This window comes from Monodelphis domestica, chromosome 1 (assembly GCF_027887165.1).
Source record: "Monodelphis domestica isolate mMonDom1 chromosome 1, mMonDom1.pri, whole genome shotgun sequence".
In the NCBI taxonomy this organism is placed as follows: domain Eukaryota; kingdom Metazoa; phylum Chordata; class Mammalia; order Didelphimorphia; family Didelphidae; genus Monodelphis; species Monodelphis domestica.
Window position 1 is genome coordinate 324,640,669 of NC_077227.1, and position 18,502 is coordinate 324,659,170.

The 18,502-nt window shown below is 39.8% G+C and overlaps 1 protein-coding gene and 1 long non-coding RNA gene across 5 annotated transcripts in view; one reads left to right on the forward strand and one right to left on the reverse strand.

Moving 5' to 3' along the window:
- The window catches only part of LOC103104089 (uncharacterized), a 53,327-nt gene extending 44,507 nt beyond the window's left edge, over positions 1 to 8,820 (reverse strand). The window contains exon 1 of the long non-coding RNA XR_008915090.1: positions 8,783 to 8,820. This is a non-coding gene — a long non-coding RNA (uncharacterized LOC103104089). The remainder of the gene's footprint in view (positions 1 to 8,782) is intronic.
- BEGAIN (brain enriched guanylate kinase associated) overlaps positions 1 to 18,502 on the forward strand; it is a 284,146-nt gene that overhangs the window by 177,521 nt on the left and 88,123 nt on the right. For 2 of the 4 annotated variants that reach the window (XM_056811264.1, XM_056811265.1), the window contains exon 3: positions 3,021 to 3,110. The exons of the other annotated variants lie outside the window; for them this stretch is intronic. In XM_056811264.1, the coding sequence (XP_056667242.1) occupies positions 3,021 to 3,110 (90 nt within the window). The remainder of the gene's footprint in view (positions 1 to 3,020; positions 3,111 to 18,502) is intronic. 4 annotated transcript variants of the gene reach the window in all.

Here is an 18,502-nt window from a genome sequence, read left to right on the forward strand (position 1 = left end):
CAAATAATATTTAAAAAAAAAAACAAAAGAAAAGGAAAAAATAAATACAACTGATCAATGCATTGAAAAAGTGAAAAAAATTATGTGCAATGTACATCTGTAGAACTCCTCCTACTTCCACAAAGGGGTGGACTTGGGTTATCACCTCAGATCAAGTCATACTAGATTGTGGGCTTTTGTTTTCATTTTTCATTTATAAATTTAACTTTTTAAAAAATATGTAAAAAGTTTTATCTCCTTGGGGTTGAAAAATAGTCAATAGGCAAGCTTTGGCCCTTGGTGCAATAATTTTATAGTCCCTGGACTCTAGCTTCTGTGACAGTGCAGTAAGATGGTCTCTCCACTGAACTATCACATCACATGTAATTAAGATAGGTAGTGACGATGGACTATGAGCTGGCCCCAGGATTTTATTTTTTTAAGTAGTTCTTATTGGTGTCTTTTGACATTGCATCAATTATTTGCAGAGGAAACCTGTCTCATTTCCCACATTTTCACTAGTCAAACTTCCTTTTTTAACAAAGGAAGACAATTGAACTAAAATAATGGATACAGTGACCAAAGCAGACAATTATAGGCAATTCTTTCCCAATAGTCCTTTATCTCTCAGGGATGAGAAGGGAATCATCTTTCATTATCTCGTCTCCAGGAGCTCGTTTCACATTTACTGTCTGTCTTTCTTTCTGTGATCTTCTAATTTATGTTGTTTTAGACATTGCATATAATGTTCTCTTTGGTTCTGCTTATTTCATTCTGCATCAGTTCAAACAAATTGAGCCCAGAATTGAACAGGAGGAAGAAAGCCATCTGTATTGCATTTGGGAAATTGCTCTGCGATTTCTACAGTTCTCAGCAGCTTTCTGGCACTAAAATCCTTTTTAACATAAAAGTTCTCCCAGTGATGCTACGAAGTCACACATCTTGGAAGGCCACTATCTAAAATGAATCAGAATTATAGGTGATCTCAAGGGTAATGGAGAGTTGCATGCTGTTTGCAAGTCAGCTAAAACATATTTCCAAAGATGATTTGAGCACAAGAAATAATATAAGGAATGTCAACAGGAAAAATGTTTGATAAGAAAGAGGCTGATCAGTTAAGTGGAAAGAGCTGGAGTACATCCAGAGTACAGTCACGGTGCCCATAAAAATATTTGGAGGAAGACCTTGTATTATTGTAGAACCTTCCCAGAGAATCTATAAGAGAACATGGATAAGAATCACACAAGATGAGCAGATGTGGTTGGATTGCAGTCTGCACCAATGGATGAGATCACAGTTCTGTTAAACTTTTGAGGGACATTCAGCTCATTTTTTTTTTGTATTTTTCTTTTGAGACTGGATCTCCTGTCCTGCCTAGACTGGAAGTACACAGTTACTCATAGTCCCAACTCCAACATTGATTGGCACAAAACTTTTCATCTGCACCATTTCTCCAGCCTGCACCAGTTCCTCTTTAGGTGGCATTGTGCCTTTCCACTCCTAGGGGCTCACCATATTGGTGCCAGACTTAGTGCAGACACCTGATTGCCTTAGTCCTACTACAGCTCAGAACTGCAGCACTCAAGAGATCCACCAGCCCTATCCTTCCCAGCAGTTTATTTTTCAATTAAAACATGTCCTTCTTTCACTTCAAACATTTATCTATGGAAAACACTTCTAAAGGATGAAAAAAGTACAAATACAGCTCAAGGACCACTAATGCCATATTATGGTATACATGAAAAGAAATGCAACTCTGAGTTATTTTACATTGCTAGACTGTTGATTCCATAGCTAAGGATTTTCCAGAGACCTTAACTGCAATGCAAATTCCCAACTTAACTATAAGATGAATAGTTATTCTATTCTATATATACACTATATATAATAGTGCATAGCTGAGTCTTGTTTGACTTAAGGACTGCAAGATATAACACCACAGCTGAATATTAAAGTATGAAAATTATATGTAGGATCTTCTACTGGTAGTAAAGGACTCAAAAAGTAGGAAATTCTACTCTTAAGAAGCTGCAGAGTCAGCATCCTTGTCCAAAGAGAGCTGGAGACGATCAGCAGAGAATGTAGGTTGGCTCCTAAGTATTATATGTTTCAAGGTTTACAAAATACTTTAAATGCATAATCTAATTTGATTTGTCCTGTCACCTTCCTTACCCCCATTTATCACCACCACACTCCCTTACAGAGAAGCAGAACTCCATTAATCAGTTGTTTGTTATATTTGCTATGTGTTTGGCATTTTAAAATGGCATACACTCAAGTTTCTTCATTTATTAAAAAAATGTTAAAGTAGGCTCACAGACACATGTGCATGTAGAGTCATAAGTTCTGTACCCAAAACATCATTGGGGCAGACTAAATGGGCTGCTCTCCTCACCCATGTCTTCTTCTGTCAATTCTCCTATGATGGGGACTAGTTCCATCCAGAGGGAAGGAAATCACTAACTCTCCCCTCCTGGCAGAGTCTCAGATGGCCCAGAAATGTGCAATATGGCTTGGAGCTGTTCTCATCACAAATCATTGATCTATGTGTGTCTGCCTTTCTGCCTCTGTCACTTTTTGCCTTCCCATTTTGGTCCTCTGTAGCAATCACTTTGATCCTTAAAAGGCCAGGCTCTAGCTAGAGACACTGGGATGGACAGGATTTTCCCCAGCTTTTTATTGAGGTTTCTGGTGCCCCAATGGTTGTTAGACCCAGGTGTTGCTTGGAAGTGCCCTTCTAGAATATGTGACAGGGTCTCTATTCTCTAATGAGCTTAGGCTTGGGTTAGGAGAACTGGGGTGGGAGTGGGAGTTTCTGGGGAATCTTAGCAGAGTACCATGTACCAGATTCACTGTACTTCTTCCTTGATGACACAACCAAAGTCTATTGGCCTACACCCAAAACATGGCCAGGGCTCTCACATGCTCTGACTATCCTTATGCCAAGGCAAATGCTACCTCAGTAGGCTTACTAGCTGTGTGACCTTGAAGGGGTCACTTCAACTTTCTGAGCCTCAGTTTGTCCTCTATTCACACTGCAGGGTGCGCAATTCCTGGGTACCCGCTTGTCTGTGGCAGCCTCGAATTCTCCAGGGCAGGCTGGCCAAGTCCTCCCCCGCTCTCTGGGACAGGTAATAACCCCTTGATGTTTGCTCTCCCCAGACCTCTCCACTCTCTTTTTTTTCTCTGTTCCATTCCATCCTGTCTATAAATCCCTTCCCAAGCCCCTCTAAACTGCCCCCCAAATGTCTGCTGCAAGAACCAGAGATGAACTTAGGAGTATTTCCCATGTAAAGTAATAGAATCCATAGCTAGAATGGGCTTTAGAAGTTCAAAACTAGAAGAAAACTAGCACTCTAGGCCTAGAATCCAGAGGACCTACATTCAAATCTAGCCTCAGAAACTTCCTAGTTGTATAACTCTGGGCAAGTCATTTAATTCAAATTGCCTACCCCTTACCACTCTTCTGCCTTAGTATCAATACTTGATATCCATTCTAAAACAAAAGATAAGGGTTTAAAAAATCCAAAGAATTTAAGAACAGAAAGGGATATGGAAGTCAACTTATCTAACCTGGGGAATCATGAATTTTTAAAAAGTTTTTTTTTAATTTGGAAAATTTTATTTAATTAATTTAGAATATTTTCCCATGGTTGCAAGATTCATGTTCTTTCCCTCCCCTTCTCCACCCCTTCCCATGGCCAACATACAATTTTACTGGGTTTTACATGTGTCATTGATCAAGACCATAATATTTCCATATTATTGATATTTGCACTAGGGTGATCATTTAGAGTCTATATCCCCAATCATATCCCCATCTGCCCATGTGATCAAGCAGTTGTTTTTCTTCTGTGTTTCTACTCCCACAGTTCTTTCTCATAAGTCTCCCAGAATTGTCCTTGATCATTGCATTGCTGCTAATAGAGAAGTCCATTATATTTGATTGTACCACAGTGTATCAGTCTCTGTATACAATGTTCTGGTTCTGCTCTTTTCACTCTATGTCAATTCCTGGAGATCATTCCAGTTCCCATGGAATTCTTCTAATTTATTATTCCCTTGAACATAATAGGATTTCATCACCAACAGATACCACAATTTGTTCAGCCATTCCCCAATTGAAGGGCATCCCCTCATTTTCCAATTTTTAAAAAGTGTTTTAATAATATTTTCAATATAATTTGGTTTCCTTTGTAGCCTATGAATTTTATGGATTCAAAACTATTATTCTGAGGTCTATAGTCTTCAACAAACTGCAAAGGGATTCATAAAAGATAAAGGATAAAAACTCCTGTTCTACTCCAACCCTTCCCAATTCATAGAGGAGGATATTAAAGCCCAAAGTGGGGAAAAGACTTGCCCAAGTTCATGCTTTGAGTTAGTGAAAGAGTTAGAACTAAGATCCAAAGCTCCATGCTATAAGAACAGGGTTTTGCCACAGATTTATGATAGCTGGTTTCCTATTTTTATGGGACCTCCACCAAAGAAATACAAATCCCCCCATCACTTATCTTTCCAGATGGATAGCTTTACATCTTTGAGTCTTTGAGAGCCCGTATGTGATCAAACTGCAGAGAAAACTAAGACCTCAGAAGACCAATAACTTTCTCGAGAATACACCATGAGTTAGTGACAAAGTCAGGACTAGAGTCCAGGTCTCCTGTAACTTCTATGAAGGCTCTTTCCCCTCAACCAAGGATGCTTCAGACATATACCAAGTCTAGGCATCTTCCCTCCTGTGCTCTCTCTCTCTCTTCCATCCTCACTGGAAAAGAAAACAAGCACCAGAGCCATCTTTACTCCTGCATCCCCAAGGCACTGAGTGGAAAGCAGTGGCCTGGCAGCTGTTGTTTTCAGCACCTACTTCAGGATTGAAGACTAGCTGTTAAAAGAGGAAAACTCCTGAAAACAGATCCTCACCTTAAACACCCCCCAAACCCCATCGACTTTTGACATGTATTTTCTTTAATCTCCCAAGGAAGGGAAAAAAAAGAGAGATGGTTGCCAGAACAAGCTGTTTTCTATTATCTGAAGGTCACGAGAAACAAAGAGCAGGTTTTTTTCCATTGGCTTTAGAATGCAGAAGTAGGAGCAGTGGAGGGGGCAGGGGCGGAGATGAGAGTTAACCAGGAGGCAGATTTCAGCTCATCTTAAGGAAACCCTTCAGAATGAGTTGTCCAGCAGAAGTGTGGGGATAGTAGTCCTGAATTTTCATGAGCCATTTGACAGTCACAGTATCCTTTGGGATGAAGTGATGAGATGGAGGCTAGTCAATAATGGTATATATTCTGTGAGAAATATTTCACCTGGAGATAAGAAAACTTGGGGAGGTAGACGTGGTGAGTTCTCTGAACATATTTGAAGGATTGTGCTATGGAAGAGTCATTGTTGTCCTAGAGGTAGAAGCAATGAATGATGATCACAAATAGGCTTTGGTTTGGGGCTCTAATAAATGAAATTCTTAATAATCTGAGCTTTCCAAAAGTGGAATGTACTGCCTCCCTGAGAATAGTGAGCTATGCATCACTGAAGATTTTCTTTCTTTTTAAAGCCCTTACTTTTTGTCTTAGAATCTATGAACTGGTTCCAAAGCAGAAGAGTGGTAAGAGCTAGACCATGGGGGTTAAGTGACTTGCCCAAGGTCACACAGCTGGGAAGTATCTGAGGCCAGATTTGGACCCAGGATCTCCCACCTGGCTCCCAGTCCACTGAGCCACCTAGCTTCCCCCCACAGTGGAGATTTTCAAGCAGACAATAGATGGTTACTTGTTTCAAGATATTTTATAAATGAGACTTAAGCTTCTGGTAGAGTTATATTAGATGGCTTTTTGTGGTTCAGTTGTCTCAGTCATATCTGAATTTTCATGACCCCATTTGGGGCTTTTATTGGTAAAGATACTAGAGTGGTTTGCATTTTCCTTCTCCAGCTAGTTTTACAGATGAGGAATTTGAGGCAAACAGAGTTAAGTGACTTGCCCGAGGACACACAACGAATCTGAAGCTATATTTGAACTTGAGAAGATAAATCTTCCTGATTCCAGGTTCAGCACTTTATCCACTGCACCAGCTAGTTGCTCCACATTAGATGTCTACTAAGATACTTTCTGCTACTGATACCTTATTTCTATAATTATTATTTTAAGATTGGGTTTAGCCATCTTCCTTAGATTGGAATGCTGGGGCAACTCATGAACCTAATCCCTCTATAGGATAATCATGAAAGCTTTGACCTGCCCCTTTTTCAACCTGGGCTAGTAGTTCCCTATTTAGGCACCCTAGCCCACCCTTCCCCAACTCCCTGGGGCTCACCAAATACTGATTTCTACTGCAGATACCTGATCAATATAGCCCAGCTCAGACCTCTGAAAGCTCCACACTCATCAGCCTCAACCACCCCAGCATTTGGGATTAGAGCTCTGTGTCACCATGTCTACCTCTAGTCTATAATCCTAAAGTACTTCTCAGTTCTAGCTTCTTTGTTTCATCAGTCTCTGACATGGAATCACATAGGCCCCAGAGGCTAACCCATATGGGACCAAAAACTATTTTAACATTCCTGGCACTTATGCCCATTTAGCCATTACTAGACATTCTCCCTCAAGTATAGGGAGCCCAGGACTCCCCAAGGCTGCCCATTCCCTTCTGGATAGCTCTGGGGTTTGGGGGAAGTTGTTCCTTATATTAAGCCTAAATCTGTTTTCAATCCAAAAAAAAATCAAGTGCCTATTAGGTGCCAGGCATTGTATTAATCTCTGGGGATACAATTAGAAAAAAGAATAGACAGTCTCTGCCTTCGAAGAATTTAAGGAGATAATGCACAAAAGGAGGCAGGATGGGGAGGGGAGGGTGAGAAATGAGACACTAGGGAATGGGGTGGGGAAAAGGGGGGGGTTCTTGTTATGTGGAGCTGAAACCAGGCAGAGCAACAGATTCAAACCAAAGTGAGAAAAGAGTCTAGTTTCTCCTCTCTATAAAGAAAAGTATTGGGAGGAATTTGGTACTTTACCAGCCTTCCACTTTGAAAGGAGAGGAAGCTGAGAGAGGTGGGGTCAATCAGGGTTTGAGTAAGCACCATGGTGGTGACTTTGGAAGTGATGTACTTATCCTGGGAATTGAAACCAGGCAGGACAACAGAGGCAAAGCAAAATCTGCTCAGTTGCTTTTCTGCAGTTTCCACCTGTTGTTTCTATTTCCATTTTCTGGGTCAAAAGAACAATTCTAAAAAACCCTCTTCCATATGACAGATGCTTGTAACCAGCTAATAGGTTCCTTCTCTCTCCCCAAACCTTCTCTTACTCTAGCTAAACAACCTTCTTTCCTTCAACTGGTCCTCAGATGAAGTAATTGCTAGTCTTCTCACCATCCTCATCATCTTCCTCTGGATGCCCTTCAGCTTGTTAATTTCATCTTTAAAATAGGGCAGCCAGAACTGCACCTAAAACAATCTAACCACAATCTAACCAAGGCAAAGAATTATGTTGTGAAATTAATTTCTTTTAACCCAAGTGTAAGGCTTTACATTCATCCCTACTAAATTTCATCTTATTTGACTGAAGCCATCGTTCTAGCCAATAAAAATCTTTGGATCATTACTTTAATGTAACCCAGTGTGTTAGCTCTCCTTCCAAGCTTTAGATCATTTGCAGATTTGACAGTTATGCCATCTATGTCTTCAAGTCATTGATTAAAATGTTAAACAACATAAGGCCAACCATAGATCCTTGGAAGCTATACAGAATACTTCCTCTCAAGTTGCCATTCAGTCAATCAAATCAGTAGGCATTTATTAAGCACCTACTACATGCCAAAGTAATGTGCTCTCTCTGCTGTGGATACAAGTATAAGGAATTAAATAATCCCTACTCTTAGGGAACTACATACATTCTAATAGAGGACAAATACATAAGCACATACAAAACAAGTACTTAGTAGTTTTAATAATAACCAGCATTTTCATAGCACTTTAAAGGTTTGTGAAGTTTGTTACAAATATTATTTTGTTTAATCCTCTTAACAACCCTGGGAAACAGAGGTTTTCCTAATTCGATTGTGCTATCTAGTAGTAAAAATAAGGTAGTTCATTTGGGAGAAAAGGCTTCATGAAGAAGTCGGTGCTTGAACTTGTATCTAGAAGGAAGAAAGAGATTCTATGAAGCAAAAGAGAGGAAGGAATATATTCCAGGGCTACATAAAGGCCAATGCAAAGGTATAAAGCAATAAGAAGACCATTTTTGCTGAACCTTAGTGGGTTGGAAAGGATATAATGTACAATATGGTTAGAAAGATAAGTTGGTGCTGGCTTGTTAAGGGTATTAAAAGCTAAACAGATTAGATTAAATTAAATTAAATTAAATTAAATTAAATTAAAAGCTAAAAAGACAAATTTGTTTGAGGCAATAGGGAGCCACTGAAGTTTATTGCCTAAAGTAGTAACATGATTGGCTCTCCATTTAGGAAAATTCATTTTAGCTCTGTGGAAGATGGACTGAAGTGGAGAGATATATAAAGTAAAGACCAATTAGGAGATTGTTGCAACCATCAGTTGGCTAAGAGATGATGAGTGTTTGGACTGTGTAAATAGTGTAAATGGCAAGCAAAGGTTGGAAGTGAGAGATGTGGAGATAGAAGTGGCAAAATTTGACAGTTGATTGGCTATTTGAGGGCAAGAGAGTGTTGAATCAAGGATAATGTCAAGGTTATAAATCCAGGAGGATAAGAGGTATTTCTGGATATCCAGTTTGAAATGTCCAGAAGTGATCAGTTATATGGGACTGAAGCTCAGGGGAAAGACTGTACATACCTGTGTAGATCAAAGAATCATTGGAATAGGGATGACAGTTAAACCCCTGGGGGGAGGGGGAGGGGGGAAGGGAAGAGGGAGAGAGGGAGAGACAGAAAGAGGGAGGGAGGGAGAGAGAGAGGGGAAGAGAAGGAAAGGGGGGGAGAGGGAGAAGGGGAGGGATAGAGGAAGGTGGAGAGAGAGAAGGACCCAAGACAAAGCCTTGGAAAAGACCCATAGTTAGGGAATATGATGTGGATGAGAGCCAGCAAGGGAGACTAAAAGGGAGTAGTCAGACCGAGTAAGAGGAGAACCAAAAAGAAGTAATATCATGAAAAACTAGGAAAAAAGAAAGTTTCCAGGAGAAGAGGTTAATCAATAGTGTCAAATACACTAGATAGGCCCAAGGAGAAAATAGTACTAAGATTAGATCATCAGACTGATCCATATGACTTCTCTTTGTATGTTCCTTTTTGTTGTTTTTCAGTCATTTCAATCATGTTTGCCTCTTTGTGACCCCCATTTGGGGTTTTCTTGGAAAAGATATTAGTATGGTTTGCCATTCCCTTCTCCAGCTCATTTTACAGATGAGAAAACTAAGACAAAGAGGGTTAAATGACTTGCCCAGGATCACATAGCTGATAAGTGTCCAAGGCTGGGTTTGAACTCAAGAAGATGAGTCTTTCTGATTCCCAGACCAGTGCTCTCTACTATACCACCTAGCTGCTCCATCTCCCTTTAAAAAAATGTCTCCATAATGGTATTATTATATGCTTTATAGTTTTCTCCTTTGTCCAGAAAGATAACAGAGACAGCAAGGTGGCACAGTGGAGAGAATGGTAGGCCTGGAGTCAGAGAGACCTGAGTTCAAATCCAGAATCAGACACTTATTGTCTGACTTATTGTGTGACCATGGGCAAGTCAGTTAACCTCTGTCTTCCTCAATTTTCTCCACTATATAGTTAAAATAATAGTAATAGCATCTATCTCCCAGGGTTGTTGTGAGGATTATTTATAAAATGCTTAGTATAGTGCCTGGCACATAGTGGGTATTTAATTACTAGTTATCAGATTATTGGGCTATATTATTATCTGAATCCCAGCATCATATTTGTTTCTCCTTCCCTTGATCTGCATCCAATGTTCTCCGTCATACTTCCTCTCTCGGCTTCCTAGATTTCCTCTCAACTCCATTGTCTTAAGATACCCTACTATCATTCTCCCCTCCCTGAAAAACAGACTCTTTAAAAATATATATGCTGTTCCTTTTAAGGAAGGTATACCTTTCCAGAACCATATTCCAGTCACATTTTACTTTTTCTACCTTGTTTGACACATTTGTTGGGCAAGTCTAGACTAGCAAGAAACTGAGTGAAGAAACCCCACCACCAAAGCCGATAAACTATTGTTCTACAGCTAAGAGTCTTAGTAGGTTGCTTGGAGGCAATGAAGGTCACCTCAGTTAGCACATACAGGATTCACTAGAACTTGATCTCAAGTCTTCTTGGCTCAAAAACTGAATCTCTACTCATTTCGTTATGCTACAGTGACAACTATGGGGTCAAGTTTGTTTGCCTCTGTTAGGTTCTCTGTTGCTTATTTCCCATTCATTATAGTTTTGTTGTAAATATCCAAATCTATGGGTTTTATCACTGGTTCATTTCTTGGATTTTTGTCTCCCATGAATTGCTGCTCATCTCTATTGAGATTCTTCTTCCTGTGGCAGAGCTCCTAGTCTCTATAATATCTAGCTCAGAAAATAGACACAGACAGTTTTTATCCTCTTCTTCCCCCTTTTTAGTTTGAAACCTTCTTAATAAGATTTTCAAGACTGTAGGCAAGTGCATTTTTTACCATCCCTCATTAGGTTCACTCCTTCCCTGGCCAGGAGCCCATCATTCCAACGTTTTAAACATTTCTGTTTCAGAAATCTGAATTTTCTTCTCAGACAGTCTTGTCTTTAGCCAACTGCTCCTTTCCAACATCTACCTTTCTCTTCTGAAACCCTTACCTTAAACTGGCTGTAGAGGAAAAAAGAAACACCACTTTTTGTTTTCATATATATTAACATTTTTTAACATTTGTTTTCTAAAATCATAACATCTATATTCTTTCCTTCCTTCTTTCCCCTCTCTCCTCCCTGATACAGTATGCAGTTTGAGCTAGGTTATACATGTGTTATGCAAAACATGTTTCCGGGGGCAGCTGGGTAGCTCAGTGGATTGAGAGCCAGTCCTAGAGATGGGAGGTCCTAGGTTCAAATCTGGCCTCAGCCACTTCCTAGCTGTGTGACCCTGGGCAAGTCACTTGACCCCCATTGCCTAGCCCTTAACACTCTTCTGCTTTGGAGCCAATACACAGTATTGACTCCAAGACAGAAGGTAAGGGTTATAAAAAAAAAATTAAAAAAATAAAAAAAAACATGTTTCCACATTGGACATGCTATAAAAGGAGACATATAAAACAAAGAAAAAATACAAGAAGAAAATAAAATGAAAAATAATTATCTCAATCTGCATTCAGACTCCATCAGGTCTTTGTGGGGAGGTGGATTGCCTTCACTTTTTTCAATGAGGATTTCATCAACCCTAGCAATGCTGCCTAGGTTCTTCCTGGCAATCTCATTTGTCCCCACATGAATCATCAAAAGTAGGTAGTTGTCATCATTTTTGACAAATCCTTGGGAGGCTTTCCATCACATCCTCGATATGTAGGTCCTAGAAATACAGCAAATCTCTTTATTGTTAATGTCAAATTGACAAATAGCTACCTTGGTGCCCCTCAGCAGGAAGTCACCAACCACCATGACTTTCTTCTTTCTCTTTCCCTATGTTACTAGTAGATACACATTTCATCATACCTTGGAATACAAGATGCTACGTCTTCCTCACAGGGACTAACACCCCACACACACACTCCTCCTCACTCATACTCTCTTCCCCCCATCACTTTATGATAAGAACATTATTTCCATTACTTAACTTCAAGTATTTGGTTATCCTTTTTTCTTCCCTTTTTCCTCCTCATCCCATTCTTCTACCCTCTCACTTCCTGATGTAGGTCAGTATTCAGTTCAGATCCTTTTTCTTCTTAGTTTTTCCCTTGATGCCTTTCTTTTATTCCCCCCCCCCCCAGGAACACTTCATTCTCCCTGTCTTGGGGTTTCTGCTGTTAGAATAGACAAAGGAAGCTTTGGCAAGGATTTCTAGTTCCCTGGAGGCAGTTACCAACTCAACAGCTCATTCGATTATTATTTTACCATGGATTATTTGACCATGAAAATCCCTTCCAGAATTCTAGGACAGGCACAAAACCAGAAAGGAATCTACCTGTCATTCTTTTAAAATGGTTCAAAATAATTGGAGACCTGGAAGAGCAGAAAGGTCTAATGGGAAGCCTTGGTCTCATATGATATTCCAGATGTGTTCATAAATGCCTCCTAATTAAGTCCTAATTCAGCAAGACTGTGTCTAACATGTAGAAATTGAATACAAATTCATTTGTTTGCTCTCCAGCTTTTGCTTGCATCTAATAAATGACTACAAGTCTACCATTTTCAATTAAAATATTAATCACTGGAATTTGATACCAGAAAGGATGTTCTCCATTTGTAGCAACAGCATAATTGTTTTCCTAAGTCCAGACAGATGGTAAAAAAGCCCAACTAACCGTCCTTTTTAGTTTACCGGCATGTGTCTTAATAATAATCACATTACTCTATAAAGTAGGTAGGAAAACATATTTATCCCCATTTTACAGATGAGGAAACTGAAGTTCAGAGAAAGGAAATTATTTACACAAGGTTACCCAGCTAGGAAACAGAAGAGTTGAGACTCGAACTTGGGTTTTCTGCCACAGCATCAGAATGGAATTCAGTAGATCCAAATTCTAGTCTCAGCTCTGCCATATCGACAGGTATTTGTCAGGTGTTTAATGTATGCCAACACTGGGTTAGGCACTGAAGATACAAATACAGAGAATGAAATAATCCTTCTAGGATTCAGTTTCTCGTTTTCATTAGATAACTGCTAATATCTGGGCGGCTAGGTTGGCCCCCTGGAGAAAACACCAAGCCTAGAATCAGGAAAGTCTGATTTCAAAAGCATGCTTCAGACGCTTACTGGTTGCATGTCCTCAGGTAAGTCACTTAGCCCTGTTTGCCTCGGTTTTCCCATCTGTAAAATGAACTGGGGAAAGATAGGGCACACCACTCCAGTATCTTTGCCAAGAACACCCCTATGGGGTCAGGAAGAGTTGAGCATGACTAAAATGATTGAATGACAAAGTCTCTTTCAGCTGTAAGGTCTTACTTAAGTAAGTGCTCTTACTCTGAAGCTACTCTAAGTAGTGCTTGGCAAAGTCATTGTCAGTCATTTACTGTCCTCTGCTGCCTCCTGTAGGTTACTTTAAAAACCCAGGTACCCCTCTTTGTCTTCTTCCACCAGACTACTCATACCCTCAAGCTACTTCATCTCTGCTTCTGTTAGAAAGGAAAATACTTGATTGAGTTCAAGTCTCCAAGTTCCCTCTCCCAAGAGGATTTATAAATGAAAGGTTTGGTTCATTTCATTTCAAATTCAGAAAACAAAGGAAGGAGAAAAGACCTTCCATGCCCTCTGATAGAAAGTCTAGCTCTGCATTGGAGAACTGGGGATGGGAGAGAGTCAGTACACCTGCAGGGATAATTTCCATGAAGAAAGGACTCTGAATTTGAGATTCTCCCTCTGTGGGATTCCTAACTTATTTTCTTCCCCTTCAAAAAGATTCCAGGTTTACCAGCTTCTCCCTCATTAAGATTCCAAGCTTCTCTTCCTTACCTTCCATGCAATTCCTGCCCCCCACTCCCCTCTTTTCTTTCTGTGGGATTCAGACCTTCCTCCCTCTGCAGGATTCAACTCTAAGGGGGAATGCTTGATGGAAATTCCATTTAACACTAGACGATCAATTCACTTTAACTAAATATTGATTTGCTTCCAACCGTATTAATTTCCAGTGTTGCGCAGTGGGCAATGGAACTTGGGCACTGATTTTTATTAAAACACGAGTACATTTTAACAAGAGAGTAAGCCACAATCCTAGAAGGTCCTAATGACTTTTTCTCCAGTGATTCCCTTCTATATTTCTTCCCCTGGGGTACCTAGGATGGAGGAAAATAGAACCACGTAAACACTCATATACTCCATAAAGATGAGTTGGATAATAATAACAGGCATTTATATAGCACCTACCATGTGCCAGGCACCATGCCAAGTACTTTACAATTATTACCTCATTTGATCCTCACAACAACCCTGGGAGGCAGGTGCTATTTTTAACCCCATTTTATAGCTGAGGAAGCCAAGCAGAGGTTAAGTGATTTACCGAAGGACACACAGCTAGTAAGTGTCTGAGGCCAACTTTAAATTCAGATCTTTCTTTCTCACTTTGGAGCATTCTATCCCTTGGGTCATCTAGATGCTTCCCTCTAGGGAGGTTTGAATTTCAGAGGGAGAATTCTTCATCAGGCTAAAACCTCTGTCTGAAAGATTGTAGACATCTCTTCTCCTCTGTAAGATTCCAGGAGTTACATTCCTTCTTTTGTGTTCCTGCTAGGCATTGAGAACAGGAAGAAGCCTCAAGTAGCTTTTAATTGGGAAGACAAGACCCAGACTTACAGAGTCCCACCTCCCACAACAGCTAGCTATCTGACATTGCATGTCGCTTTATCTCTCTGAAACTCAGTTGGGTTTTTTTAAGTATTAAATGGGGATAATTATAATATATTGCTTATCTTACTTGGATAAAGAATGAGGGAAAAAATGTCATGGACTTTCTAGTACTCTGGAAATGCAAGGAATTACATAATACCACCTATCTTAAGTGCTGTTAGGGTTAGAGAAGAGACAAGTCATCTTAGGCTACTTGGGGTCTTGGAAAGTAATGGAGTTGACTCAGCTATTTTTTAAAAAATCAGCCTCCTTCCAACAAAAGCCAAGTGTGTCAGTCCACCCCTGTGACCCTCTGAAGTCACTCCTCAGATAAGAATCTCAGTGGAGAGTGTGGGGCAGGGGGAAGGGAGCCAGCTCTGTCTTACCCTGGCATTCTCGACAGTCAGCTGCACTCTGGAGTTAATCAGGGCATCCAGGGCGAATGTATCCCAACAAAGCCCTGGGCTGCCCTCCACGCTCAATCGACCAAGCTATTTTTAGGCTTCTGCTTTGTGAATAAATCACCCTCATTATTTCTTACACGTTCTGAGCGAGAACCTCAATTAAGAATTCTTGGACTCCTGCCCAGGTTTGTATTGGGAAAAGGAATCACTTTTTTTTTATTTCACAACTTCAAAAAAAATGTGGGGCCAATGCTCCCTGACATTGTCAAAAGAAAGGACATTGGCAAGTCATCTCTCCCCTCCCCGAGTTTTCCCAGAGCCCTAATAATCTTTGTCTTTGTCATAAGCTGCTGTCTATCATATATTTTTCTGTATGCATCTTATCCCCTCATTAGATTATAAACTCCCTGTGGGCAAGGAATATAAATCGTTTTTAATCTTTGTATCCTCAGCATAAAGAGGGTCTCACACAAAGCAAGAGCTTAATCAATGTTCATTGAATGAATGACAAGAATGGAAAGAACTTAATGAATCCTAAAACCTGTTCTTCACTTTGAGAAAAATAAGATTAATCTGTTTACTTCCTCTGGTCCCACCATTGAGAGATTTTTGTCATTGACTCATGTCTTTAGTTGTGTCTGACTCTTGGGGTTTTCTTGGCAAAGATACTGGAGAGGCCCACCATTTTCTTCTTATTTTACATTTTCTTCATTTTATAAATGAGGAAACTGAGGCCAACAGAGTTAAGTGGCTTGCCCAGCATCACACAGTTAGTTAAATCAAGAAGATGAGCCAGACCTGGCTCTCTCTCCACTGAGATCTGCACCACCTAGATACCTCCATGTTTTCAGGCTAAATTTCATCCTGTCCTTCCTTAAATCCACACCAACTTAAAATAGCCTTCCCTGACTGTCCCAACCCATCATGTTCTCTCACATTCCAATCTGTATAACATCTACCCCCTTTGGTATTTAATTACACTGGGCACATAGAGAATTCTATGTTCCATGCATCTTTTCTTCTTAACATCACTCTGAGTTGCTCACAGATCTTTAGGATGCTTTGTCCCCCACAAGACCTTGCATAGGCTTACAGGACAGATTTGTTCAAACTTTTAACAAATATTTCCTCAATGACTGCTATGTGCAGGACCTATACCAAGCACTGGGACACAGATAAATAAAGACAGTTCTTGCCTTTGAGGGACTTACATTCTGGGAAGAAAACTAGCCATGGAGATATTTCATCATCGAGTATTTATTTAGTGCCTTCTGTATGCCTCTATGGCAGAATGTGATAAAGATCAGAGAAAGTACTCTGAGGTACTAGGGAGGGAAAGGTCACCTTTGGTTGAGAGGATCAGGAAAAACTTCCTGGAGATGATATCTGAGCTGGGCCCAGAATGGGTCTGATTTCAATGGGAAGACATAAAGATATGTTTTGTGAACACTGAACTGTAATAATAGCTAGAAGGTAACATTTTAATAGCTAGCATTTTAAAGTTTGCAAAGTACTTAACTAACATTATCTCATTTGATCTTTACAGGCTATTGTTAGCCACACTTTACAAATAAGGAAACTGAGGTAGATGTTTACCCCAAGTTACACAACCAGTAAGTGTCTAAGATTGGATTTGTACTGAGATCTTCTTAACTCCAACCACATCCAGTGCTATCCATTTACCACCTAGCTGCAAAGAAAACGGTGCAATGTGAGGCTGATGAGTCCATTAGGACCAGATTATGAAGAACCTCAGTGACAGCTTAAGAATTAGGACTTGATTTTTGCTGTGAGGAGTCCTTGAACAGAGAAGGAAAGAGATTCAAGTTGAACTTTAGGAAGATTAATCTTTTTTTAAAAAACTGCTGTTTTAAAAATCATTATCACTTCAAAATGATCCTTCCCCCTCTTTCTTGAAATAAAGAATTATCATCCCAAACCATGTACCTCATTGAGATATCCTTCACTATGTCAGTCCTTTCAAGTCAAGATTGGTGTCCTTACTGATTGATCAAAGTTTCATGGCCTCTCAATGCTGTTTTCATGTGTAAGTTCCAGAAAGTTATGTTATTCTCCATGTTATGCTTACTTTGCTCTGCATCTGTTCATATGTCTTCCTAAATTTATCCAAATTCTTCATATTAGTCAATTCTTATGATGCAATTACATTTCATTGTTTATTATCTACCACAATTTGCACTGTCGTCCCCCAACCAAATGACATTTTTCTGTTTCTAGGTCTTTGCTTCCATAGAGTTTGGTTATATTGTTTTCTATATACTCAAGACCTTTTCCTGGGTCTGACTTTCTTTGGGGATTACACCCAGCAGTGGAATTATTGGATCAAATGGTTTTCTAGCATAAATCCTAATAATTTTCTAGGATGGGTGGACCATTTTACAGTTAATCAGGACCTTCTCATAGTCACTTCAACCTTTACCATTCTCATCTTCTATGACCTTTGTCAGTCTGATGAATATGAGATAAAACCTCAGAATTCTTCATTTGCATTTTTCTTATTATTAGTGATTTGGAACATTCTTTTTTTTTTGCCATTGTTAAATGCAGTATAATTAGTGAAATCAAATCATGCCCATCAGGACTATGTGTATTTAGGAAGCAATCACAATACTTTAATCAACACAGATGGATAACCTTAATGCTGAGAGCAGACACATGGTGACAAGCACATTTATTCTGCCTGCGCTGGGAATGAACTATTCTACATGCATGCATAACTTTCTTTAGAAAACTAAAGCTTTAGCCCTAAAAGTACCTACATTTGTTTTAATCTAAACATTTTGAATGAATTTTGAGTACTTTTTCAAATAGTTGCTGAGTATTTGGATTTAATCTTTTGGAAATCAACTCTTTGTGTCATTTGACAACCTGATTCTTGGGGAATGACTATTGTTCTTAAATATTTGGATCAAGTAGATATTAGACCACCTTTATCAGAGGTATTTGATACCATTTTTTTTTCAAATCAACATAAGTGTTCCCAGGTTGCACCCAGCCCCCTCCTCCATACCAGTACAGGCACAGCCTTGCCTCCAGTCAGATCTGATGGCTGGTCCTCCCTGAGCATGTGGCTGTGCCCTGATGTTATTCATTATCCAGTAAACACCCAGTAGCTCATTCTCCCACATTCTGGAACCTGGCCCCTGGGTTTGTTTATGGGTATTATACAATAGATTGCTTTTATGTATTTATTTGTTTGTTTATTTTTTTTTTTTGTTTGGGTTCCATTTCCTGAAGAATTGATGAGCAGGGGCAGGAGAATAATGCACTTTCTGCAGGAATGGCTGGATTAAGCTATATTTGCTTTTGGAAGCACATCTGCTCTAGCTGTTCACCCAACTTGCTGGACAGCGCTTTTGCAGGGGATGTGACTGTTGAAAATAATATTAGAAGAGGGGCAGCTAGGTGGCTCCGTGGATTGAGAGTAGACTGAGAGGCAAGAACTCCTGGGTTCAAATCTGGCCTCACATAGTTATTTGCTATATATGTGACTTACTAGCTGGGTGACTGAGCAAGCCACATCATTATCTATTAAATAGTGATATTTTCTCTTGTGGGGGCACTGGTCTTAGAATCAGGAAGATTCTTCTTCATGAGTTCAAATCTGATCTCAGATTTTAGCTGTGTGA